This window comes from Cavia porcellus, unplaced genomic scaffold (assembly GCF_034190915.1).
Source record: "Cavia porcellus strain 051 isolate PalLab524CR breed Dunkin Hartley unplaced genomic scaffold, mCavPor4.1 scaffold_6, whole genome shotgun sequence".
Classification (NCBI taxonomy): Eukaryota; Metazoa; Chordata; class Mammalia; order Rodentia; family Caviidae; genus Cavia; species Cavia porcellus.
Genome location: NW_026947489.1, coordinates 47,734,678 through 47,762,034, shown reverse-complemented (window position 1 = coordinate 47,762,034; position 27,357 = coordinate 47,734,678). Strand labels below are relative to the sequence as shown.

At 46.2% G+C, this 27,357-nt stretch overlaps 2 protein-coding genes across 12 annotated transcripts in view; one reads left to right on the top strand and one right to left on the bottom strand.

Moving 5' to 3' along the window:
• Nucleotides 1-11,986: 11,986 nt before the first annotated feature.
• Nucleotides 11,987-20,060, bottom strand: Rab19 (RAB19, member RAS oncogene family). 3 transcript variants are annotated; one of them, XM_003475470.5, is made up of 4 exons: nucleotides 19,901-20,060; nucleotides 18,138-18,372; nucleotides 15,939-16,122; nucleotides 11,987-13,613 (listed from the first exon to the last, which is right to left on the bottom strand). In XM_003475470.5, the coding sequence occupies exons 2-4, from the start codon at nucleotides 18,336-18,338 to the stop codon at nucleotides 13,345-13,347; spliced, it is 654 nt and encodes a 217-aa protein (XP_003475518.1). In that variant the 5' UTR covers nucleotides 18,339-18,372; nucleotides 19,901-20,060; the 3' UTR covers nucleotides 11,987-13,344. The 3 variants fall into 3 exon arrangements, with proteins under 3 accessions (XP_003475518.1, XP_063106662.1, XP_013014482.1); XM_063250592.1 differs by having other exon boundaries at nucleotides 18,138-18,570; nucleotides 19,901-20,057; XM_013159028.3 differs by having other exon boundaries at nucleotides 18,138-18,516; nucleotides 19,901-20,057.
• Nucleotides 20,061-22,929: 2,869 nt separating this feature from the next.
• Nucleotides 22,930-27,357, top strand: part of Slc37a3 (solute carrier family 37 member 3) — a 69,367-nt gene continuing 64,939 nt past the window's right edge. For 5 of the 9 annotated variants that reach the window (XM_063250588.1, XM_063250587.1, XM_063250585.1 and 2 more), the window contains exon 1: nucleotides 22,930-23,085. The gene's annotated coding sequence lies outside the window, so the exon portion shown is untranslated. The remainder of the gene's footprint in view (nucleotides 23,086-27,357) is intronic. The other 4 variants (XM_003475340.5, XM_063250589.1, XM_063250583.1 and 1 more) reach the window with 3 other exon arrangements.

Here is a 27,357-nt window from a genome sequence, read left to right as displayed (position 1 = left end):
TTTAACTGTCAGACAGTTAGCTTAGGTTTGTTGCGTCACCTGTTTTTGGCCTGGTTGTGTTTATGGACTTTCCACACCCATTTCAAGACCCCCAGGTTCAAATGCAAAAGCACCAGCCGTGCTTGGTGGTCCAAGAGTAGGGGTGACGGGTGAAGGGACCTGAGCTGGCAAGTAAGTAGCCTTCTGCCCTGGATGCGGGACACCCGCACATCTGTGTTTGTGTGTCTGTTCCTCCCTCGTGACCCCACCCCTTGCGGTTGTCCTGTGGTTTTGGTCTCTTTGTTTCATTGCACACACAATACTACTGGGCAGCTAGAACCAGGTGTGAGTGTGAGCTTAGCGTGATAGGAGCACTTTGGAAAGACACACGTGGCATCCATCAGTGCAGGGTTGGCAGTGGACACCCAGGAGTTGAGGACAAGGTGTGAGCATGAGCAGGTGTGCAAGAAGCTTCTGCCCCTGCAGAGATGCAGTATTCTTAGGGTTAGTAGACAGACTTGGTTTTGTGGTGTCAGGCCTATGTTGCCCAGAGATCTGAAAGGACAAAGCAGTGAGTCAGTAGTTGATGTAACTGGGCTAGCTGTCTAGTTACCAGTCGATTAGCCGGGGAGGTTAGTGACCCAAGTATTCCGTACCCACTAAGGCTAGGCTGCAGCGTTGGGTTTTGTGTTTTATGATCTCACTTTTCTGGTCTCCAGGCACTTTTGGAACGAGCTTTGTCTTGGTTGAGGGTGATCACCGCAGGGGTTGTTTGTTTTGGAGGGTGTGCCTCAGTCCACCCCAGCACTGCGCAGGTGGGCGATGTGATGGAAGGCCACACTGCCCCCAAGGTGTGTCTTGTAGTATTGTAACTGGTTGGCAGCAATAAGTCACACTTCCTCTCAGTGGAAGGGTAAGGGGTCCACGAGATAAGAGAAACTAACCTGTTAGAAGGATTCCTCCCTGAGAAGTCTATCTTTGCGTTTTGTCATCTGTTTCCTGAAAGTAACTTGGGAGATGTTCCTGATTTGTCCGTTTTCTGCTCTTGATTTCTCGACCCCACCCCTTCTTTCACTTTAAGAAAAACAAGTTAATTGTTGGCAGAGGTCTCTGTATTTTACAGCTGCCCTTTTGTAAGAAGCACTTTTCCCAAATAAAACAATTTTAAAAACTTGTCTTTTTGCTTTATATAATGAGCTATTTTGAAGCATGCACATGTCAAAGAATAATAATGTTTCTCTCATGAACTCTTCAGTCAGTTCCTCACTTGATTGCATTTCTGTTATCTCTTACATCTTTTACACGGCTTCCTGCCTGCTTAGAAATGTCCAAGACCTTATCCTGGCCTGTCCTGTCTTAGTTGGGGGTGTCCACTGCAGGAGCTGTAGGCGCATGGTCCGACTATCCTACTGTTTCAGAATCTACAAAACCAATTCCAGGTCAACTTCCTCAGCAAAAGGCACTGCCAGTTTTCTGGTGCCACATGCTCCTCAATCGGTCAAGTGTAGGTCAAACATCTTGAAACAGTATTTTTCTTATTAACTGAATTTCTTGCTATATGGTTCAGACTCTTTTTGAACTCACTGTGAAGGCCAGGCTGGCAACATGTGTGTTCAGTGATCCTCCTGCCTCATTTTCCCAAGTGCTAGGATTATAGGCAATGCTCCACTATGCCTGGCCTCAGTCACTGAGTTTTAATGTATAAAATAAGAACCACAGCTGGGTGTGGTAGAGCCCCAGCACTTGGAAGGCTGAGGTAGGAGGATCGCTGTGAGTTTGAGGCCAGCCTGCTTGCACTACACAGTGAGATTCTGTCTCAAAAGAAAAAAAAAAAAAAAAAACTATAAATTAAGTGGCAAGCTCAAGATCCTGAGTTCTATTCCTGGTACCAAAAACTAACCATGCTGCTACTCTCATAGATAAAGACCTTCAGGTGATTTTTAGAACACTTATGGACTTTCACTGTTGGAACTGCCCTGTGTCTTAGGAATTGCGTTAGGGGAGATTTTGGGGTCTTCTAAGTAGTGTGTCATGTCATCTGCAAATAATGATAGCTTGCCTTCTTCTTTTCCTGTCTTTATTGCTTTTATTTCTTTCTCTTGTCTAATTATTTCTGCTAAAGTTTCCAGAACTATGTTGAGTAAGAGTGGAAACAGTAAACATCCTTGTCTTGTTCCTGATTTTAGAGTGAAAACTTTCAGTTTTTGTCCATTTAGTATGATGTAGGCTGTTGGATTGTCATAGATGGCCTTTATCAGATTGAGATAAAGACCAATTTTTTGTAGTTTTTCTGTAGGGTGCTGGACTTGGTCAAAAGTCCATTTTTTTTGCATCTATTAAGATGATCATATGATTTTTGTCCTTGGCTCTATTAATGCAGTGTATTACATTTATGGATTTATGTTTGTTGAACCATCCCTGCATGCCTGGAATGAATCTCCTTTGATTATGGTGTACAGTCTTAACAATTTGCCACAGTCTGTTTGCTGGCATCTTATTGAGGATTTTTGCATTAATGTTCACTAGGGAGATTGGCCTGTAATTATTCTCTTTCTTAGTTGGATCCTTCTCTGGTTTTGGAATCAGGGTAAATGCTTGGTTCCAGGAATGAATTTGGAAGTATTACTTCCCTTTCAGTTTCATGAAAGAGTTTGGGAAGTAGTGGTGTTAGGTCTTCACTAAGTTTATTGTAGAATTCAGCAGTAAATCCATCAGGGCCTGGACTTTTCTTTGTTGATAGGCTTTTAATTACATCTTTGATTTCATTTATTGATACTGGTTTATTCAAGATTTTTATATTTCTTGATTCAGCTTTGGTAATTCATATGTATCTGGGAATCTGTTCATTTCTTCTGTATTTTCTATCTTATTAGAATATAAGTTTTCAAAGTAGGTAGAAATAATTTTCTGGATTTCTACAGGGTATGTTGTAATTTTGCCCTTTTTATTCCTAATTGGGTGGATTTGAGCTTTTTCTTTACTTTTTTTGATGAGGTTGGCTAAGGGTCTGTCAATTTTATTCTTTCAAAGAACTAACTCCTCAATTTTATTCATTCTTTGTGTTTTTTTTTTTTTTTTAAGTCACTAGTGTGTGAATTTCTGCTCTGATCTTTATAATTTCTTCCCTTGTATGACCTTTTGGTTTAATTTGCTCTTTTTCTAGAAGTTTGAGGTTCAACATTAAGTTGTTATATGCACTTGCTCTGTTTTCCTGATACTAATATTTATTCTTTTTTTTTTTTTTTTTTTTTTTTTTTGTCTTTTTTTGTTTTTATCGAACTCACGACTGCCTACTTTCAATGCAGGTGCTTATGCCGCTGAGCTAAATCCCCAGCCCCTAATATTTATTCCTATAAATCCCCCCCCCCCCCGCCCCTTTTTTTTTGGTACCAGGGATTCACTCATGACCTCGTACTTGCCAGGCAGGCACTTATACCATTGAGCTAAATCCCCAGCCCTAAATTTCCCTCTGCTTTCATTGTTTCCCACAAGTTCCAGTATGTTGTATTGTCATTATCATTCAACTGTAAAAACTGTCCAGTTTCTTCAATTTTATCTGTGACCCATTGGTTGTTCAGTAGGGTGCTATTTAATTTCCATGTGTTTATGAATTTGTTGTGGTTTCCTTTGGCATGGATTTCCTGTTTCATTGCACTGATAGTATGCATGAGATAATTTCAATTCCTTTACATTTATTTAAGCATGTTCTGTGAGCCAGTATGGGATCTATTTTGGGGAACATCCCGTGTGCAGCTGAAAAAAATGTCTATTCTGATGCTGTGGGGTAGAAGACTCAATGGACATCTACTAAGTCATTTGCTCAAAAGTTTGATTTAGTTCTAATGTTTCATTATTGATTTTTTTTTTTATTGAGTTGATCTGTCTTTTTGTGACAGTGAGGAATTGAGGTCTTCCAATACAATTGTATTAGGGCTTATTTGATTTTTTATGTCCATTAATAATTGTTCTATATAGTTGGGTACACTGGTATTTGTTGCCCATATATTTATGATTGTTATCTCTTCCTCTGGATTGTTCCCTTTACAAGAATGTAGTGACCTTTTTAATCTCTCTTGATCAGTCTTGGCTTGAAATTTCACTTTTTCTGCAAATAGAGTAGCTACCTCTGCTTTTTTTCTGGATTCCTGTTGCATGGAGTACTGTTTCTATTGACTTTCAGTCTATGAATTTCTTTTTGAACTTAATGTTTCTTGTGTGCAGCATAATGTTGGATCTTGCTTCTGAATGATCCATCCTGCCAGCCTGTGTCTTTTGACTGGTTGAATTGAGATCATTAACAGTAATGGTTAAAGCTGATATGTATTGACTTATTCTTGTCATGTTATTTTCCTGTTGTTGCCTCCTCCCTTTTTTTTTCCTTCCCCTTCCTCTAATTGTTTGCCTTCCCTGGTGGATTCCTGCTGTTGGGGTTCATGAAGCTGTAGTCCTTATTATCTCTTGCTAGAATGTCCTTCAGAACATTTTGGAGTGCTAGTTTGGTGCTCATAAATTTCCTCAGATGATCTTTGTCACGGAGCTATCTTATTTCTCCATCAATTTTGAAAGATAGTTTTGTGAGATACAGCAATCTGGGTTGAAAATTGTTTTCCTTTACAACTTGGAGTGCTGCACTGTAAGCTCTCCTTGACTTGAGAGTTTGTACTGAGAAATCACCTGTGATTCCGATGGGCTTTCTTTTATAGGTGATTTTATTTTCCCTAACAGCTTTTTTTATCCTTTTTTTTTTTTTTTTTTTTTTAATCGGTACCGGGGATCGAACTCACGACCACGCACTTGCAAGGCAGGCACTTATGCCGCTGAGCTAAATCTCCAGCCCCCTTCCGTAACAGCTTTTAAGATTTTCTTCTTGTGTTGTTGAATTTTTTTTTTTTTTTTTTTTTTTTTTTTTTCTTTTCTTTTTGAGTCAGGGTCTCTCTACGTAGTTCAGGCTGGCCTTGTTCACTTTGTAGCCCCAGCTGGTCTCAAACTCTGAAACAATCCTCCTGCCTTAGCCTCCCGAGTGCTGGGATTATAAGCATAAGCTACCACACCTGGCTTTTTTTTTTTTTTTTTTTTTTTTCCCCTTACCAGTACCGGGAATCGAATTATCACAACCACACACTTGCAAGGCTGGCACTTATGCCGCTGAGCTAAATCCCCAGCCCTGAATTTTTGGAATCTTGACTATGATATGCCTGGCAGATTTTGTTTTTTTGATCAATGTTAATTGGAGTTCTATATGCCTACTTATTTGTATGTCAATTTCTTTTTCCCTACCAGGAAAGTTTTCTGTCATGATGTCTGTGAACATGTTTTTAATGTCATTTGTGGTAGCTCCTGCTTGTTCATTGACTCCAATTAATCTTGTTATTCTTCTTTGTTTCATCTGGCAGCTAATGGATTGATTTCTCAGGATCCCTTGTTCTGAGAAATCTTTCTTTTCTTCATCACTAACTGCAGGCCTGTGTTTCAATACCTGAGATCCTGTCCTCACATTGGCCTACTCCACTTTGAGTAGTTTCAGTAGAGTTTTTATTCTCCTGGATATCTGCTTTATGGATTCCATTTGTTTCCTGTGCTGCACTTCCATAATTTGCTTAAGCTTGTTTCTTTCTTTGTCTTTGTCTGCTCTAACATCACTAAGCATGGAGTGTATTTTAGTAATATCTGTAGTTATTTGAAAGATTATTTCTGATTTCATATTTCTGATTATTTCATATTTTAGAACATCATCATCATGTAAGTGTCACAAGTACTGCCAATAAAGCAAACCACCATAGGCAACTTACAAGCATCACCCCAGGAATTAAACTAAAAAAGAAAAGAAATGAGAAGACACTTAAACAAGATGCAACCCCAGACATCCAGCTCAGGAAAGGCAAACCCAGGGGGCAATGAAGTGGGACAATCTGAATGCCCCCCATGAGGTATCTCTGAAGTGATGATGATGTCTCTGAGGTATCTTCCAGGTGTAGCTGGTTTTTGGGTTTTGAGTCTATTGGAAGATCTTATCTCTTCAGTTTGTGGGAGATGAGAAGTTGTTGCTCATTTGGCCTAGTCCCTGGTTCTTTGGCACTGTGCCACAGTAGTTTCTGTGACTTTTAGTTAATCTCAGTCATAGAGTATCAGGGCCAACAGCTGTGTAGAACAATTACATCAATTTTAGCTGTAGTTGTACCAATAGCATGAACCACAGCCTGTAAAACAACAAACTGAGCCAACCCTTCATCTGCAACTTGTAACCAATGAACTAGATTTGTGATTATGTAACAAAATGTAAAACAAACCAGGTAGTTACATGTAATACCTAAGTCTGTAAAGTGTCAATTTTGCCCTGGGGATTAAAATTTAAAACAAGGAAAAAATAGAGAAGTGAAAAAAGTGAAAGAGATTAGAAGTAGGGATGGAGGACAAAGATGGATCCCACCAACTTAGGGAAACTGGTGCAGAAGACTGAAGGAAAAGAGATAAAATGTAAACAGAATAGAGCCACTCTCACACTCATAAAAAAATGAAAGAGAAATAATAAACTGAATAAAACACAAGAAAAAACAAGTAGCCCACTTCCAGGATTCTCTCTGGGTTCATTCGTAGACAGCCTGTGGCCACAAGAGTCCTGGTTCATGCCGCTCTACCCCAGCAAGCCCGGCCTGCCCTGACTCACTGAGCTTCTCAGAGCCTCCGCGCGTCGGGAAACCCAAATCACTGCTTACAATGGCGCGGGGTCCAGCCTCCACACCGAGGCTTTTCTGTTCCTGTTTTAGCACCAGGACTGCATTCCAAGTTGGCTTCTCTCAGCCCAGTTCGTTCCTGAGTCAGCAGAGCATATCTCCACCTGCTTATGTCTCCTTAGTCCGCACCATTCCTGGCTTCTGAGCCGAGTCTTTCAGAGAGCCTCCGGTAGTTGCTGTTATCTGTCCGCCATGTTCTCCTGGAAGTCCCTCTTACTGATCTCTTGATGCTGCCTGCCCACCTTGGGATTGTCCCCCAGCCCCAGCTCAGCCCACTCCCCTGGGACTTCCCCAGCCTGCCCTGGCTCCAGCATGAAAGTGGGCTGCAGTTTCAGTGCCAGGCCTGTACACGAGGAGTGAAGCCGGGTGTGGTGGTGCACACCTGTGATCTAGCATTCTGGGAGGCTGAAGCAGGGAGGATCTCAAATGCAATTTAGCAATCTAGGGTGCTACCCCACTAAAAGACAAAACAGTAAAACTGGAAGTGACCCTGGCACACCCAGGTCCAGCTCCCCATAAATCCCTGGAGTTAATTAGATGACTTTACTCTTCTCAGCTGCCCTTCCCTCCCAAGACAGCCTTGCTGGGTGGTTTCAAAGGTGTTGAGTTGTATGTGTGTACTCAGGTGATGTTCAGAGGTTAATATGATGGAGCCAAACCTGCCACCAGCTGGGACTCAAGAAAGAGTGAGCACAGTTGTTTTATAGAGTAGGTTCCCAGCCAGATGCGGTTGCAGGGCTGTGAAATAAAAAAAGCTGGGGAAGACACTCAGTGGTAATGCGCCCCTGAGTTCAATCCCCCGTACAACTGAAAAGAATTGGTTATACAACCAGATTGCTTGGGTTTGAACCCTGACTCTGCTACTTAACAGCTGTATGAAATTAACCTCCCTGGGCTGGGCTCATGCCTGTAATCCCAGCACTCTGGAGGCTGAGTTGGGAGGATCATTGGAAGTTCGAGACCAGCCTGGGCTACAAAGTGAGCTCAAGGCCAGCCTGAACTGCACAGCGAGACCCTGTTTCAAAAAAAAAAATTAACCTCCCTGTGCCTGGCATCTTCTCCACTACAGTAGTGAGCCCTGTGTAGCACACTGCGTAGACACATGCTCTCCCGCTGAGCTACATCCCAACTTCCATAGCGTTTTGTTTGTGTTGTCTTTTTATATATTCTCACTATGCAGTTCAGGCTAGTCTTGAACTCATTTTGAAGTCCAGGCTGACCTCAAGCTTGCAATGATCTTCTTGCCTCAGCATTTTTTTTTTTTTTTTTGGTACCAGGGATCAAACTCACGACCTTACATTTACCAAGCAAGTGCTTGAACCTCTGAGCTAAATCCCTGACCAGCCTCATTTTAAAAATAAGTATTCTAAGAAAACGAGAGAAAGCCAGCCTTGGTGTCGCACACCTATGGTCCTCGCACTTGGGAGGCAGAGGCAGGAGAATTGCTGTGCTTGAGGGCAGCCTGAGCTACATAGTCCAAGGCCCGCCTGAAATGTATAGCAAGGCCCTATCTCAAAACATAAAAGTAAAAATAAAAAATGAGAAAAGGAGGGTAAAATGGAAAGCAAGCTTTGTAAATGAGAGGAAGGGGTCAAACGGAGATGGGGGGAATGGAGGAAAAAATCAAGATATATCATGTACAGGTACAAATTCCCTATGATAAATGTGATCATTGTACCTAAAGTGTACCAATTTTAAAAAGTGCAAATTCTGCATAAGTGTTTGCCTGGCAAGCACAAGGTCATGAGTTCAATTTATGGTACCCCCCCCCAAAAAAAGAAAAAATAGAAATTCTGGTATTTCAGCCTCCAAACATAGCTGATGTGGCACGCTGTGTTCTGATGCAGTCATTTGCTGTTCATGTTTGTCACTCACTAGTATGGTCTTTTCACTAACAGTAGACTTCGTAAGTCTGATTCAGGGCCTGAGATATTAACCAAAATTCTCCTTATACAAGGGGATACATGTGACAGTAGCAGAGAAAAATATTGAGGGTTTCTTTTTCTTTTTTCTTTTTCTTTTGGTCTTTTTGAAGCAGAATGTCACTATATGGTTCAGGCTGACCTTGAACTCACTTGTAGACCAGACCAGCCTCAAACTTGCAGCAATCCTCCTGCCTCAGCCTCCCGAGTGCTGAGATTACAGGTGTGCACCACCACGCCCAGTTTTTTTGTTTATTTTTGTTTTTTGACAGAGTCTTACTATGTATTTCAGGCTGATCTCAAGACTCCTGGTAATCCTCCTGCCTCAGCCTGCCAGAGTGCTGGTTATAGGCATGCACCACCACAACCACCTCATGTTTAATAATCTCTTTATTCTTCCAAGCATCCCTTTTAGAATTTATTTTCGTGTGCCTTCGTTACTGGTTACACAGCTGGGACCTGAGAAAAATGCCCAAATTCCCTTCACAGCCTGCTGCCGTGGTTTCACTGCACACTCAGGTGACAGCCAAGCTCTAGGAAAGCTGGTCCCTCATAGCAGACAGAGCCCTCGTGAGCCCTCGCCCACAGAAGCCACTCCACCCCGCAGGCCTCTGGGCCCCTTCCAGTGCACATGTGTGGGTCCAGCCATGGCACTGTACTTTCACACAGGAAGGTTGTTGATTCCAGGCTCCCCTGCAGAGGACCCCAGAGTCCAGCATCCTGGCAGCTGTGGAGCTTCCTAGGAGTGGGGCACACGTGGACACATGAAATGCAGTTGTGAGCAGCCACCTGTGTTGTAGGTGACTGTGTCCTGCAGTTGTAATCATTTCCAGCCTATCCAGGACCTGCTTAGATGGGTGCATGGCCCAAAGTCGTCTTGGAGGGAAGGGTTTCATCGTCAGCTGTTGGCTTTTTAGAGGACACTGCCCTGTCCTCTCCTGGCTCCACCTGGGCTGGGAGCCCAAGGCCTGAGTTATCCACCCCTAACCTCAGGGCGCCCAGGGAAACACATGGACTTTGTTTTTGCTTTCATTTAACTTTAATTATTCTAGCTGTATTTCATTGTTGTTACTATTATCAGTCTTAGCGCTTTTCTGGCAGAATCTTGGGACACGTCCACTCCGGCACACAGTTACACTCCTTCCAGTTGTGTGCTAACCTAACAGAAAGGGGAGAGACTCTCCCAGATGCTGGCATTGTGCTGTCCTTCCTGTCAGACCTACCTCAGTCTTGGGCAGGCATCCTGGGTGGGCACAGCCACCACCTGACACAGAGGCCTTTGTCTTTCTGTGCTTTGGGATAAGCTGAGTGCACTGCCAAGCACTGGGCCGACCTGCAGTTGTCCCTGTAGGTTCTCAGAGATCCTGGCCCAGGAGGAGGATCCCAGGCCTCAGTGAGGCAGAAGGACTGAAGTCCCAGGCTTAGCAGGGTGACCCAGAAGCATGAGCTTCGCATGGATGTGGAGTACCTGCCTTCTTGGCCGGGCTGCCATCGCTGCTTGTGGCGTCTAATGGGCAATTTACAAAGAAGAGGTTTAGTTTGCTCTCAGGCTTGGAAGCCAAGGGTCCAAAGAGCATGGTTCCAACCCTAGTGATGGCCCCTGCTTACATCACCACCCCAAGAACCATTTAGGGATTTTTTGCTTGTTTGGTACTAGGGGTTGAACTCATGACTTCATACTTGCCAGGTAGGCACTGTGCCTTGCTGAACTAGACCCCTGGCCCCCAAAGACCATTTTGATAGAGTGGGATCAGGTGGCACCACCAGAAGCCAGCCAGAGCAATGGGACAGACAGCTGTGCTATTTGTAACATACTCAGCCTGGGGGCTGGGGATTTAGCTCAGCGGCATAAGGGCCTGCCTTGCAAGCAGGCAGGCAGTCATGAGTTTGATCCCTGGTATCAATAAAAAGGAAAAAGACAAAAAAAAAAACATACTCAGCCTGGCCTGTAAATCTAGCAGCTTAGAATCACCTCAAGTTTGAGGCCAGCCTAGAATACATAACAAGACCTTGTGTCAAAAAACAAACAAAAACGGGGGTGGAGCCCCATGTCTGTAATCCCAGCACTCTGGGAAGCTGAGGCAGGAAGATCATCTCAACTTTGAGGGCAACCTGGGCTACATAGTGAGTTGGAAGCCAGCAAAACCCTCTTTCTGGGGCTGGGGATTTAGCTCAGTGGCATAAGTGCCTGCCTGGCAACTGTGAGATCATGAGTTCAATCCCTGATCCTTCCCCCCCCCCAAAAAAAGACCCTCTTTAAAAAAAAAAAAAGAAAAGAGAAGAAAGTGCTATCCTGAGATATGAATAGGGAAGCAGGGAAAGAGAGGAACTGCAAGCCACCATGAAGGAAGAGCACAGCCCAGGCCACACGGGCTATGGCTAAAGCACCTCCTCTCCTGTAGGCCTCGGGCTGCCCGCCAGTGGGTTTCTAAGCCTCTGCCCCGTGGAGGCAGTTCCAGAGCAGAAGCTGCAGATGCTGTCTCCATCAGGTGTGTGTCCAGCGCCCTGGGGCTCTGCCAGGGGCCCCTGCAGTCCTCCTGAGTACCAGGGCTCTTCCAGCCCTCCTTTACTTCTGCTGCTGTTCTGCAAATCCATTCCTGCACCTCCTGGAGGTGCCAGCTGCTCTCTGGCCACATACTTTTTTTCAGGGGTGGGGGTGTACTGGAGATTGAACCCAGGACCTTTTAAAAGAAATACTTTTTAAAGTTTCGCGATAGAGTCTCAGGGGTAGGGATGTTGCTTAGTGACCTGCGCAGCCCCCCAATGAGACAGAGGACGCTCTTGTGGGTAACAGGTAACTGCCGCTTTATTGTTGCGGGCTCTGGCTTATATATTCGGCTGTGACCAATCACAGGCTGCCACAAGAGCTGCTCACGAGGAGGCAGGGCTGGAATGGGACACGGGCTCTGGCTAATATACCCAGCTGTGGTCAATCAGGGGTTGCCACAGAGTCAGCACCGGGAGAATACGGAGTGAGCACGGGGTGGCTAGTTTGGAGAGGGACGTAGCGCATTGCGGAAGCTGACGTGGTCCTTAGTCCCGGGTGGAGTATGGTATGTTGAGCGCCTGCGCCCAACAGCTGACAGACTGCTTGCTTCCCTGTCAAGGCTCTGGGTTCAGTCCCCAGTCCAGCATAACCGAAGAGGGAAGGGAAGGAGTCTTGCTAAACTGCCAGCTGCCCTTGAGCTTGTGTTCTTCTGCCTCGGCCTCCCGCAGTGCTGGGCATACAGGCATGTACTACCACTCTTGGCCGCTCCCTGGTTATTAGTGGGGCCTGGGGTGCTGTGGGCTCCTTCCACAGATTCTTTCCAGGTTCTTATTCTGAACAAAGAATTGGACAAGATAAGCACAAAATTTAGTAAAGTTTTACATTTATTAAAGGTAGGAAAAGAAGTCCCCTCTGCAGGGTGAGAGCGGGTGCTGAAAGACAGCACAGTGGCTGTCGGGTTAGTGGCTGCAGTCTTGTAGCTCCCGTTCCTCCAGGTGACCTCAGATCTAGCCTGCCTATCAAAAGCCTGGTTGATCTGACACCAGAAGAATTGAAGACAGTGCCTTCTGATTGGTCCCAGTCACAGGGTTTGGAAACCCTTGGATGCCTGCATCCCACACTGGCTCACTTGCCCCACCCCTACTGGCCGCGGCCTCCTGGAGCTTCCAGGAGACAACATAATCCTGGTTGGATAATCGGTATGTCTGAGCCAGTGTAATTTCAGTAAAAATTCACTTTTGATCTAAGATAATGCCACATTATAGAAAAAAATTGTGAGCATTTCTCCTATCAAGGTAATTATGGGCTGGGGATTTAGCTCGGCGGCATAAGTGCCTGCCTTGCAAGCACGTGGTCGTGAGTTCGGTCCCAGGTACCAGTAAAAAAAAAAAAAAAAAACAAGGTAATTAAATCACCCCACTGAGGATGCAGAGAATCCATCTACCTCAGATGGTTCCTGTGACGAGGGTACCACTGGGATCGAGTCGTGCTCCTCAAAGAGGAGTCCTGCCTGTGAATGGTTGTACCACAATGCTGGCAGCATTAGAGGTTTCCTGGAAGGCTTTTCCCCACCGCCTGCCTGAGTTTCAAACTGTCTCAGAATCTTCTGGACATCCTCTCCCTCTCTCCATAGTCCTCTTCCCTTCTTCCCTTCACTATCCTCTTCCTCAAGTGGAGAAGCAAAACCCAATGAAAAGCAGCTGGAGCTGGCTTGTGGCACCCGCCCATAATCCCAGTATCCACCCGTAATCCCTGCACTTGGGAGAATTGCTATCAGTTCAAGGGCCAACCTGAACCACACAGAGAACAAAACAAAAAGCAACTGGAGTAGCCAGCAAGTGCTGGCACACACCTGTAACCTCAGTACTGGGGGCGCTGAGGTGGAAGGATCACTGAGTTGGAGGCCAGCCTGGGCTATATAGTAAGTTCAAGGCCAGCCTGAACTGCATAGTGAGGCCCTGTCTCAAAAAAATAAAATAAAACAGTAGTTGGAGTGTGAGGGAGACAGAGAAGGGAAAGAGGTAGGGAAAACCACGCTCTCTGCCCCTGTGCCTGCAGCCCCGAGGCCAGGGATGTCCCTTTTCCTTGGCATCTGATGGGAATCCACGCCCCTGGGCTGCCTCCCAGGCTGGAGCCTCAGGGAGGAGAGGTGAGGCTGTGCCCAGCTGGCAGTGCCACTCCATGGAGGCTGGGCCACAGATTCCTTGCTGGCATGGCTGCCTGTTTAGCAGGAACAGCAGGGCTTCTCGCAGGGAACCTGGGCCAGAAGCACTGGGCTGGACTCAGGGGCAAGGCTGTGCATGGTACTCTCACTGTCCAGCTGCAGCCTGTTGCGAGCCATCAGCTCCTTGGCCATCAGCACAAAGACCTCGTCGATGTTCCTGGACTCCTTGGCTGACGTCTCCAGGACAGCGAGGAGCCCGTGCTTCTCAGCCAGTGTGCAGGCGTCCTCAAACAGCACATGCCGCTGCTGCCACAGGTCCGACTTGTTTCCTGGGGACCGGGACAAGGACATAGCCCACAAAGTGACCTAGCTCATCTGTGTTCAAAATGAACTCAAGAAAAGCATTTTATGCCAGGTATGGTGGGACATGCCTGTACAGTAATCCTGCACTCAGGGAGGCTGAGGCAGGAAGATGGCAGGACGATAGCCTGGTCAGTTTGGAGATCTAAGCAAGACCCTCAGAGGTTGGTTTCCAGTCTGTAAGATCTTTAAGAACTAGGAAGAGTCACAGGGGTGGTGTATATGATACTGGCTGGGACAGAAGGGCCAGCATGTCCCCGTCAGCCCGCCCTCTTTCAACAAATCGTGCTCCTCTTTGCACTCCTTTCCCCCCAAACTCCAAGTTCATTCTCAGATGCTGCACAATGGGGCCTTCCGCTGAGGATAATGAGCAGGATTTTCTGGGCTTGAGGAAGAAAAGCTTTTTAGATACCTATAATTTACATACAATGAACAGATTGGGTAAACAGTTAGGTGAGCTTTGTCCCATGTACCTGCTTGCCCACCATGAATGTGTGATGCCCTGGGTTCAATACTTAAAAAGAAAAACAAAGGCCAGACATGGGGGCACACACCTATAATCCTAGCACACAGGAGGCTAAGGCAGGAGGATTGCAAGTTTGAATTCAAGGACAACTTGAACTATATAACAAGACCCTATCTCAAAAAAATAAAGTTACTCAAATGAAAGCAGGCAGCGTATACCTTCTGAGATTGTTCCCCCCCCACTCATCCTAGTTTCCTTGACAGCATCCACATGGAATCAGCAATTCAGTTTCAGTGTATCAGTGGTAATTTTCATTGCTGTATAGTATTCCATAATATAGATATTTGTTTAACCATCTACCATTTGAAGAGTATTGGGGTAGGTAGTTTTAGTTGATTTTTCGTGGTAGTGGGTTTTAAACTCATGGGGTTGCACATGCAAAGCGAGTTCTCCACTATTGATCTATATCCTCAGAGCTTTTTTATTTTGAGACAAAGTCTCATTACCTTGCCCAGGCTGGCCTTGAGCTCAAAATCCTCCTGCCTAAGTCTCCCAAGTATTTGGGATTATATATGTTTGCCACAAGGCCTGAATAAAATCGTTTTCTTTTCTTTTCTTTTTTTTTTTTTTTTTTTCAATACTGGGGATTGAACCCAGAGTTTTATGCTAACATTGAGCTACATCATTTTTATTTTCTTTTGAGATGAGATCTTGCTAATTTGCTCAAGTTAGTCTTTATTTATTTATTTTTTTTGTCTTTTTCATTTTTTATCGGTACCGGGGATCGAACTCACAACCACCTGCTTGCAAGGCAGGTGCTTATGTCACTGAGCTAAATTCCCAGCCCCAAGTTAGTCTTGAACTGCTGATCCTCCTGTCTCAGCCTCCAGAGTAGCTGATGTTGTAGCTGGGATCACAAGCATGGGCTGCACAAGCTTCTGTCAGGTTGTTGTTTCGTTTGAGACAGTTTCGCTGTGAACTTCAGACTGGTCTTGAATGCACTATGTATCCCAGGCTGGCCTTGAACTCCTCATGACAATCCTTCTGCCTCAGCCTCCCAAGTGCTGGGTTTACAGGCATGTTCCACCACACCAGCTGCTTCTGTCAGTTTTGATATTGCTCTGTGGTTAGGGGTCACTGGCTAGCCACACTCTGCTGAGTGGCTGCAGGGATGTTGGGGATACCTGCTATTAACTTGAGACGCCCTGCATTTCTTCCTGTGTGGTTACCATAGCACCTATGCCTGCAGTAAGCTGAAGGGTCCTTCACAGAGCTGTCTCTGACCGTCCCAGTTTCCCCACCGTGGGAAATTGGGGGAGTAGGTGGAAATCTGCATTTTTGTTTTGTGTATTGAGACAAGATGTGCTTTACAGTTCAGGCTGGACTCCAACGCTCTCATTTTCCTGCTTTAGTATACGGAGTGCCAGGAATACAGGTGTGCACCATCACGCCCTGCAGAAATCTGCAGTTTTTAACAAGTGGGCACATCAGCTGGGATTCCAGGGATTTTCTTGGGAATTTCTGGGGTGCCATCTGAGGCCCCACCTGCTGCTTGCATTTTTAAGATTTCACATCCTAGCCAGGTGTGGTGGTGCACTCCTGTAATCCCAGCACTTGGGAGGCTGAGGTAGGAGATTGCTGCAAGTTCAAGGCCAGCCTGGGCTACAAAGTGAGTTCAAGGCCTGCCTGAACCTCATAGCATGGCCCCATCTTGAAAAGAAAAAGGGAAAAACAAAAGATTTCATGGTCCACTGCCACAGAACCCTGGTGACCAAGTTGTGTTCACCAGAGACACCAGTGGGAAGCTCCCTGCAGGGATCATGCGTACCGATCAGCATGATGACCAGGTTTGCCGCTCCATATTTCTCTACCTCGTGAATCCAGTGTGGGACAGACTCGAAGGTGGACCGCCGGGTGAGGTCATAGGCAATGATGGCCGCGTGCGCGCTGCGGTAGTAGCTCTGGGTGATGGTGCGGAATCGCTCCTGGCCCGCTGTGTCCCACACCTGCATCTGCAGAAGGTTGAGGGGAGAATCTGTGTCTCACCCCTGTGTGCAACATGGCTATGTTCACCTTGGCTACTGAATGTTTCCTGGAGCTGGGTGTGGTGGCCCAGGCCTGTAATCCCAGTATGCTTTGGGAGGCTGAGGCAGGAGGATAGTAAACTGTCAGCCTAAATAATAATTTAGCAACATGGTGAGAGCCTGTCTTAAATTTTTTTTTTTCTTGAGACAAGGTCTTGCTATGTAGTTTAGGCTGTCCAGAAACTTACTGTTTAGCCCAGACTGGCTTGGAACTTGTGGCAGTCCTCCTGCCTCAGCCTCCCAAATGCCGGCATTACAGGTCTATGTCACCACAACTGGCTGACCATGGCTCAATATATATATATGAAAAAGGGGGGCTGGCAGTGTAGCTCAGTGCAAAGGCCCTGGGTTAAATCTCCAGGATTAAAAAAAAATTCAGGTAAAAAAAAAAATTCAGGTGAGGCTGAACAGAAATGTATCTTTTTGCTTGCTCTTTGCTTACTTCTTGGGTTCCATGGCTGTGTGTGTTGTTAGATGGGGACCCACACCCCCCTAAGCTAAGGGTCGTGTCTAGGGGAAGAGCCCACCTTCCACCCCAGAGCTCTGTTCTAACTTTTTACCTGACCATTCATTGGTCTAGAATTTAGGGTTCATTTTCTTTCCTTTTTTTTTTTTTTGGCCTTTTTCCTTTTTATGGGTACCAGGGATCGAACTTACGATTGCCTCCCTGCAAGGCAGGCGCTTATGCCACTAAGCTAAATCCCCAGCCCCTTAACTTACACTTGTTAAGAGTGAGCTTGGGCATCATTATACAAATCTATGACATTGGGGGCTGGAGGTTTAGCTCAGCGGCATAAGTGCCTGCCTTGCAAGCAGGCAGTTGTGAGTTCGATCCCTGGTACAGGTAAAAACGAGAAAGACCAAAAAAATAAATAAATAAAAGGAAGCAACTATGCAATCAAAAAAAAAAAAAAAAAAAAAAAAGAAGAAGTGTAAGTTAAAAAGATAGTGAGACACTATCTTTTATGCATTCAACTTGAAGAATCAACTTGGAGGCTGAGGCCACACGTTTAAGAGCAGCCTCAGCTACACTGTGAGCTCAGGGTCAACCTGTACTAGACACAGCAACACCCTGCCTCGGAAAAAAAAGTCAGTAGAAAAGATAAAAAATTGGGGCTGGGGATTTAGCTCAGCGGCATAAGCTCCTGCCTTGCAAGCAGGCAGTCGTGAGTTCGATCCCTGGTACCGATAAAAAGGAAAAAGACAAAAAAAAAAAAAAAAAAAAAAAGAAAGAAAGAAAGAAAGAAAAGATAAAAAATTGTTGAATTTCATTTGGGATCTGATGAAATAACTGGCCAGGAATGGTGGTTCACAATTGGGGATATAGTTTAGTGTGAAGGTCCTGTGTTCAGTTCTTTTAAAAAAAAGAAGGAAGAAAGGAAACTGAAAAAAACATTAAGGAAGCCAGTTGTGGTAGTGCGTGCCTGTAACCCCAGAACTTGAGAGCCTGAGGCAGGAGGGTCACAGTGAGCTCAAGCCCAGCATAAAACACATAGGGACACCCTGTCTCAAAAAGTGTGGGGACTGCGGGGGACTTCAGGGTCATGGCTCAATATTGGATAAAAAATATGAAAGAGGGGCTGGGGGTTTAGCTCAGCAGCATAAGCACCTGCCTTGCAAGCAGGCAGTCGTGAGTTTGGTCCCTGGTACCAATAAAAAGGAAAAAGACAAAAAAAAAAAAAAAAAAAAAAAAAAAAAAAGAAAGAAAGGAAGAAAAGAAGGCAGCTGTTTGTCAGTCTCATACGATAACATTTCTTTGCAGTTTGTCACCATCCTCAGGACTCCGTGGCATCTCCTGTGCGTAGCACATCTGACCCCTAGGCAGGCTCAGCGTGTTTTCCTTGCCAGGCCTGCATTCCTATCCGGTGTCCCCATTCTAGGTGGACACAGCTTCAGGGCTGGGTCTGCTGGTGAGAGCGGTACAGCTAACCGGCTGCTCTCACCTTCACTTTCTTGCCATCGATGTCCAGGGAGCGCACAGTGAAGTCCACACCGATAGTGTTCTGCTGTGTCTCGGTGTAGACCCCAGAGCGGAAGTGCTGCACCACGCAGGTCTTCCCCACATTGGAGTCCCCGATGAGGATGACTTTGAACAGGTAATCCACATCCTCGTCAGCAGCTCTGGCAGCACTGGGGAACTGCATGGCCGAGTCACCTAGGACAGACCTCTGCACGCACCTGCCGAGTACCAGGAGAAGAACAGAAAGGGCGATCATGGCTTTCACAGTGTCATCATCCTGTGGCGGAGTGTGGCGATGCATGCCTGATGGTCCAGCACGGGGGAGGCTGAGGCAGAAGGACTGCTACGAGTTTGAGGCAGGCCTGGGGATGCAGAGTGAGTTCAAGACCAGCCTGAACTACCTAGCAAGACTCTGCCTTAAAATAAAAATAAATACATAAATAATCCACTGATGCTCAGATATTGCCAAGCACAAGGAACCCACACCTGAAACCAATTCATTTTCATGGGGTGGCTCTAACTACGGGTGGTGAAACCTGTCTCTCCCGGCTTCCCATCTGTCTAGCCCAGAGCACTGCCTGCTCCGTCATATCCCACCACAATCCTATTCCGCATGACAGCTCATGGGAACACTGAGAACACTGAAGCAGTAGACCTTTTCCTTGAGGGGAATAGCCCAAGTCGCTTTTGCTGTTTCCTATGATACTGATTTGATCTTTTTTGTCAACGATGTCATGATAGTAAATGAAACCGTATCCCATTGGATAATTAGTTTTGTTTTTTGGCACAAGGTTTTGCTATGTTATTGTAGCTTGGCATAACTGATGCCATCTTGAGCCCTACATTTAACTAGTGCCCTGTATTTGACCCAGGAAAATGGAAAATTACTCAGGGTATAAGTCCTATGAGAAAAGCAGAATGAGCTGTACCCACAAGAGAAAAATTAACCTGCTCAACAAAAGAAGCAGGATACAGGTGTCAACCAAAAATTAATGTAAGATTCTAGCTAAACTGTTTCCAACAGGGTGTCTTTTTGTGGTTCTGTTTTAAAAGCTTTGTAACTTTCCAGTTCAGGATCATTTGGTGGGATTCTGAAATGGATCCTCACCAGTGGTCACTGAGCTCAGCTAATTAAATTCCAAATTTATCAGTTTGGCTGTTTGGATTACTATATTGTTTACGAACCCACTTGAGTGTGATTCAGACAGGCCTTGAATTCATAGTGATCCTCCTGCCTCAGCCTTCTGAGGGCTGGGAGTACAGGTGTGCACCGTCACACCTGGCTGATAATTAAATTTAGTGTGCTGTAATAACTCCTGCCTTGTGACACTTTTCTTTTATTTCCCCAGGTTTATTCTTTGGTTTTTAACACTTTAACATCATAGAAAAGACTAAGTCCGTATCACCACATGAATGAAAATGTACCCAACTACCAGATCTGTTTGTAGTAAACACCTGGGCTTTGAGGGATGAAGAGGGTCCCCACCTGTCACAAGTGGATGAAAGACTCCAAAAACTAAAGACACAATCAAATCACTGTTTCTTTTTTACTTTTTATCTAAAGAAGCCTTCTACTTCCGGTGTTTTATTCCTGCAAGTTGAGCTGAAACCCTCCTTGTGTGTCCCCTCCTCTCATTCCCCCCTTCTCCCCAGAGCCTCAAGGAGCCACCGGGCCGTCCTGCCCTGCGGACACCCCCCCCATCCCTTGTTCCCTGTCCTCGCCTTCCTGGATCACCTGCGGCTCACCTGGCTCCCCCTCACAAGCAGGTGCTGTTTGCTGGGGCTCCAGGTTTCCCGTGCAGCCTCGGCTCCCTCTTCCTCCTGCCCGCTGCGCGGTGGGAGCTCTAGTCCCACCCGTGTTCGGAGGTAGTCGGGCGGCTGAGAAAGTGAAAGGGCGGCCAGGGCAGCCCCTCCCACCGGCCCGAGCCCAGCCGCAGTGGCGCCGAGCCAGCTCCCTCCCAGCGCGGAGCAGCGGCCCGAGCACCAACCAGCCAGCACCAGCTGGCTGCTCTCCTCTCTTCTCCTTCGTAGCACTGGGGCTCCAACCCAGGGCCTTCCCTCAGGGCTACGTCCCCGACCATTTTCATTTCACCGGATTTTTCATTTTGAGACAGGGTCTCACCAAGTCACTAAATCGCCCAGGATGGACTAGAATTTGTGATCGTCCTGCTCAGGTGCCAAGAGTGCTGGGACTACTGCTGTGGGGCTGTGATCCCCACAGGGATCCTGTTTGGCCTGGGGATGGTAGAAGCAGAACGTTCACTTAAAGGAGGATACTGAGCTGGGTGTTTAGTAACCTGATTGTTTAGTGTTTTTGTTTGTAAGTCAGAGTCTCACTATGTAGTTCAGGTTGACTTTGAACTCAGTATGTAGTCCAGGCTGACGTCAAACTCAAGGTGATTCTCTTGCCTCAGCCTCCTGAGTGCTGGGATGACAGGCGTGTGCCACCACACCCGGTGTAAGATGTGTATCTTACTGAAAGGGAAGATAATTTATAGCCTGTCCAAGAATATGGTTACCGGGCTGGGGATTTAGCCCAGTGGTGCATTGCCTGGCAAGTGCAAGGTTGTGAGTTCAATCCCCTGTACCAAAAAAAAAAAAAAAAAAAAAAAAAAAAAAAAAAAGAATATTGTTTCTATGATTTCTTCAGATAAACTATATTATTATTTACTTTTCTTTTTTTGTGTGGTTCCAGGGATTGAATTCTTGGTCTTTGTGCTGAACTACATCCCAGCTGTTTTGCTAACTCACTGTTTTCCAGGTTGGGTTTGAATTTGTAATCCTCCTGCAGGGATTACAGGCATGTACTAGCTTGCCTGACCTTCTGATAACCTTCAAAATATGCAGCCAGGGGCGTGGTGGCACACTCCTGTGATCTCAGCATTCAGGAGGCTGAGGCAGTTGCAAGTTCCAGACCAATGTGGACTGCAAAGTGAGCCCAAAACCAGCCTGAATCACATAGGAAGACCCTGTCTCAAAAAGCAAAAAAAAAAAAAAAAAAAAAAAAACCACCAAGAAAAAAACTTGCGTTCCCTACAGTTTCACTTACATTTACAGGAACTTTCCTTTCAGGTCAACCCAGTGCTGGAAGTGGAGCAAGAAAACAAAACACACTGCTAGTTTCGCTGCTGTGGGTTGTGGCTTTCAGAGCCAGCATTACAGGCTGAGAACTGGAAGTGGAATGTTGTCAAGATTCACCACAAATGTGTGGGCTGCCGCAGGAAGCAACCTCGCTGGCTGTCAGTTTCTGAGAAGTTAGGTGCAAATGTTTCCTTTCTTCTGATAATGAGTACTGTTTAGGAAAATCCAGTTTGGAGCTGGGAATTTAGCTCAGCGGCATAAGCCTCTGTCTTGCATGTGCACAGTCATAAATTGGATCCCCAGCTGACTTGGATGCAGCACTCAGAGAGCATCCATTGCTGGAAATCAAATGAGCCTGGAGTGGTGGCACATGCCTATAATCCCAGCACTAAGGAGGCTAAGGCAGAAGGATCTCCATGAGATCAAGATCATCCTAGTTGGTTATGAAGGGTCAGCGATTCTGCCTCTCCTTAATGAACCCAAGTGGCTGAGTGATCCTAAGGACAAAAAGCTCAGCTCTGGTTGTGTGAAGAAGGCATCTTTGGATCTAGTGATAGTGTGAAATGATATACTGTTCTTATGCACATGCATATATGCACATGTGCATATTTACACACATATGCACAAATGTATATGTTTCACTATATAGGTGATCATTTTCGCCTTTTTTTTTTTTTTTGTCTTTTTCCTTTTCATCGGTACCAGGGATCAAGCTCCCGACTGCCTGCTTGCAAGGCAGGCGCTTATGCCGCTGAGCTAAATCCCCAGCCTCGCCTTTTGTTTTTGAGACAGGGTCTCACTACATAGTTCAGACTGGCCTTGAACTTGTTCTGTAGCCCAAGCCTCATGGCAATCCTCCTGCCTCAGCTTCCTGAGTGCTGGGGTTACAGGTTTGCGCCATCATGCCAGCCATTTTTACCATTTTAAGCTTACAGTTCAATAGTGTTAAATACATTGTTATGAAATCAGCACCACCGGAACCTTTTATCTTCTCAAACTCTGTACCCATCAAACAGTAACTCTGCCTCCTCACCCCAGCCGCCTTGCATTCCACTTTCTCTTTTTTCCTGTCATTTTATTCATTTCACTTATTTTGTGGTACTAGAGTAACCCAGTGCTGCATCACACTGAGCTACATCATTAGCCCTTTTAAAATTTTGAGACAGTGTCTCAGAAAGTTTCTAGACTGGACTCACCAGTCATTGATTTATTTGTGTGCATGCAGAGTGGTGACTGATGCTGACTAAAGGCTCCGACAGCTTGGATGACTGCATTTAATTACCATAAGCAAACACCTCTAAAGCTTAGGTAGGTAGTACACTCCGTAAGCAGCTCATTAGTTTGTTTCATTCATTCTTTCTTTCTTTTTTTTTTTTTTTTTTTTTTTTTTGCTCTGGGAATCGAACTCACGACTTTGCCTAGCGGGCGCTGTGCCGCTGAGCTATATCCCCGGCCTCATTAGTTTCTATAGTCACAAAGAACGGAATAATGATTTCCTGAGAAATACGATTCGTGCACTGTTCTCTCCAAATTTCTCTCTTTCCCGCAATGACTGTCCGTGGCGGGTGCACCCCCAGCCTGTGCAACCTAGTGTGGCGTCTGCGGCCGCCGGAAGCTCCGCCTCCAGCCCCCACCCCACCGACAGGTGCTGGGTGGCACACAGGTGAGGCAGCGCCTAAGGACTACAACTCCCGGCATGTCCCGCGGGCTCACGTAAGCTCCCGGAAGTGCTGGCTGCTAAACGGAGGATGAGGTGGCGAGGGCTGCGGCTAGCCGTGGAGCGCGGGACTGGCACAGGGCTGAGTGTGTGCTCCTGGCGCGTGGGACCCTGCAAGCTGGCGCCCAGGCAGGTCTGATGGGTTTTTTGGGGCCCCAAGGGCTGTGCAGAGTGGGGCCGTAGGCAGCTGGTGGGTGTGGCGTGCGGGCGAAGGGGGCCGGTCTCCCCTTTCCATCTGTCCCGGCCTGAGCCACCGCGGTGCTGGGGCGTCCAGGGACCCCTGGGGCAGCGGGAGGTGAGCAAGAGGTAGGGAGGGGTCCTTAGGAAGACCGGCGACTGAGTTCGCGCCCGCGTGGCGGCGGGGGTTTTTGTGCCTCTTGCGCGACCAGTCTGCTGGGCTTGGAGCCTGGGTTTTCGTTTGAGAAGGGTTTAGACCAGGTGAAGGGGTGAAGGGCCAGGATGGGGAAGATTTTTAGAAAGGATGCACAGATGTTAGAGACAGAGGAAGGTTTAATTGGAGTCACTGGTCTTTGCTACTTGTTAACTCCCAATGCCTTCAGCCCCCAGGAATTTGGTTGTGTTACCATTTGGTTGGTTGTTCATCATTTTCTCATTACTGTTATTTGTAGAGTGTAGTCTGTTTAGTCTTTATCTTGACAGGCGATAATGGGAATGTGTTCACTGGTATTTTAATGTTTACTGAAATACAAGCGCTTAGGCAGTCGTGTAGCTTATTGAAGTCTTTTTCGGGAGAACAGTTCCTGGGGTGAGCACAATCAGATTCTTAATTGCTGATTTCTTTGTCCAGTGCTTCTTATCCATCTTCGCACAAATTTACGTATTTGTAAAACAGTTGTTGTTGGCCGGGGATTAGCTCAGCGGCAGAAGTGCCTGCATGTCGTGGGTTCGATCTCTACTATTAACAACAACAACAAAAAAAGTTGTTATCGAAGGGAGTGGTTTGCTGCCTTCGCATTTGAATTCTTTCCCATTTGTTAAACGTTTCCTGCAAAACAGGCTGTGTACTTAAAGACTTAATATAAATTATTTCATAGTCCTTACACGAAGAAATTGAGGTTAGTAAGTGTTAGGTCTTGGATTTCCGCTTGAACTTTAATGCCTACAGGGTCTCTATGCAGTTCAGGCTGGCTTTGAGCTTGCTTTGGAGCCTAGGCTGGTCTTGAACTGGCAATGATCCTCCTGCCTCAGTCTGCCGTCTGCCGAGTGCTGGGATTACAGGAGTGAGCCACCACACCTGACTCTGAAACAGTACTTTTTATAAAAGGAGCTTCAAGGTCAGGGATTTAGCTCAGTGGCATAAGCACCTGCCTGGCAAATGCAAGGTCGTGAGTTCGACCCCTGGTACCAAATAAATAAAAGAAGCTTCAGCTCTGTGCAGCTGAAAGAAGCAAGTACATAGTTCATTGTGTAAGGTTCTGATTGGTTTATCTCAGTGATAATTACATATCCCTGTACTCACCATGAAATTGTGTTTTGTCTGATGAGGGGAAAGGTTTTTATTTTTTATTTTTGTGTTGGAGATTGTACTTGAGGCCTAAGCACCCTACCATTGAATTACACTCCCTACCCCAGGAGTTTTATTTTGAAAACTTTTTGTCTTTGGAACATGCTTTAAAAAAAATAGGGAGAATATAGTTTTAGAAATCCTTAAATAAGATGAAATAATTTTAAAATAAGATGATTTTACAACTAAATAGTATTTAACATCTGCAACAATGAGACAATTTAAGAAATGGTGCATGCCTGTAATCCTAGTAGTTTGGAGGCTGAGGCAGAAGTATCACAAGTGGAAGGCAAACCTGGACCACTTAGTGAGACCTGGGCTCAAAAAGAAAATTACAAAAAGACTTGAGTTTTGAATAAGAAAAGTATAAAAAGACTTTATATGGTAGAGATAAAATTGCTTCAAATTAGCAGTGTGGAATAAAAAAGATAATTTTGAGCATCGAAGTGGGCTTTTCCCGGCCCTCAGTATATCCCTCTGGGTTTAAGGTGTAATGGTGCCAGTACTTTGTTTTACTCAGCTTGGAGTAAGCTTTTCTTTCATTTTTTTCCTGTGGTACGATAAAAGACCTAAAGTCAGGCCTGGGGTTGACTGAGTACTCAGTTGTTTAAGAGTAGTTACTTTCTGCTGGGAATGGTGGCACCTGCCTGTAATCCCAGCACTCACTCCAGGATGCTGAAGCAGGAGGTTTGAAAGTTCAGTCTCAGACTGGGGAATTGAGCCATTTAGTGAGATCTTGTCTCAAACTAAAAACTGGAAAGAGGACTGGGGCTGTCGCTCAGTGTAAAGTCCCTGGGTTCAATCCCTGTATCATATACAGACACATAACACACACACACACACACACACACACACACACACACACACAGGGCTACTGTTGCTTTCTAATACTATACTCATTTCTCACCTCATAAAGTATTGGGTGTTAGGAGGACTGAATACAAAACTTATACCAAGTACCTGGCACATGCCTGGCACTTTGTGTACATAAATTGTTTGGCCATCAGTCAGCAAAATGATTCATTCAAAAAATCCCCGGTACCGATAAAAAGGAAAAAGATAAAAAAAAAAAAAAAAAAAAATCCTCATTGATCGTTCTGAGTGCCTTTGAGGTTCTGGGCCAGTGTGGACTTGGGTTAGAGAAAGCCTCTACTTTTCTGGAGTTTATAGGTGAATAGTAAACGTGTCAGCATTTAAACCAGATGATTTGTTGCGGGAAACACTGCAAAGCACAGAAACAGATGAGAGGAGAGGGCCATTTTATTTGCCATACACACATCTCACTGTGATGTGTAGGCTGGCCTGGAACTTTGTACTGAAATGAGTCTCTCATCTTGTCTCCAGAGGAGGTGGGAATACAGCTGTGCACCACCATGTCTCGCTGAGGGGGACCCTTTTAGGTAGCATGGTCAGCTTAGGCCACTCCAGAAGGTGACATTTAAGTAATGAACCAAGAAGAGAAAGGAGGAGCAAGTCATTGCAGAGATCCAGGAGGAAAGTACCTCTGGTAGGAGATCAGGCACAGAGGCCCGGGGCAAGAGAGGGGCCTTGGTGGGTCAGGATTTGGTGTGTGGGGGGAAACAGATGTGTTCACAGCCCCGAGGACCCCCCCCCCAACCTGCAGGGAGACTGCACATGCGCAGAAGGTGCTCATGAGGCAGACCTACAGCCTCTAATGAGTGAGGGGAAAGGTGCAGGGTCCTTTGCATTCGGCTGGTGTGGCTCTGCCTGGGAGGTATACAGAGTTAGGGATTTTGCAAGGATGTGAAAGGAGCACTTTTAGCACTGTGCTCTCGGGTCCTTCACCACTCTCCTTCCCTGCAGAGGCCAAGGCTTTGAAGACAGTGTGAGAGTCCATGTTCTTGTTTACCTCTTGGAAGTCATCAAAGAAACTAACTTTTAAACTGTATTTTGGGCTGGGTGTGGAGGTGCATGCCTGCAGTTCCAGCTACTGGGGAGGCAGAGGCAGGCGCCTGCAAGTTTGAGGCCTATCTGGGAAGCTTAGTGAGAGTCTGTCTCAATTAAAAAAGAGGGGTGAAGGGCACCCTGAGATGTAGCTTAGCATTCCCTGGACTGAGTGCTCAGTATTGAAAAGTGTAAATATAACTTTGTGTGTGTTGTGTTTCTGGCCGGCACAGACACATCTGCTAAACCGTGCCATAAGGGCTCACCAGTGGTCGGGGTAAATGCTGGTGGTTTGTCTTGGGCAGTGGCAGTGAGGGTGGAGAGGGAGAAGTGAGTTTTGGAGGTGAAAAGGACCACACTTAATAAAGCATGGATGCTGAAACCAGGAGAATTGAGAGTCCCTTATCTTGGTGGCCCAGGAGGAATGCACGGGGATGGGGGTGGTGGAGTTGCAGGAAGAGTCCCCTGAGTGACTCTGGCACCCTGCAGGTCTGAGTTAGAATGGGGGAAGGAGGACAGATGGATGTTGAAGATGAAAAGAGAAGTGTGGAATGGCAGTCTCAGGGTTTTGAAAGCGGGTCTTGGGGAAGTAGAGTAGCCTTCTGCGGTAGCATTTCATAGTCTTTGAGGTTTGTGGGTTTGAATCTGCAGAGTCAGCCTGCTCGTGTGATTTTTCTGTGGCAGAACTCAGTGTCAGTGTCGAAGGTGCAGGGCAGGAGAGGGACCATGCGGGGGAGAAGGAAAGGCCTGCCAGGGAGGGGCCACACATGCTGAGTCACAGGAGGAAGTGAGGTCCAGGGAAGCCTGGGGATAGTGGGGACAATGCCAGGCTTCCCGCTGGAAACTCCTCGGCGTAGTTAAAGTGGCCAACCTGCAGGGTGTCTGAAATGCAGGTGGGGAGCTGATGCCCCCACACCGGCTTTTGCCTGTAGAGGGATGTTTGGAGATGAGGACTGAGGCTGTCGCCCTCAGGAG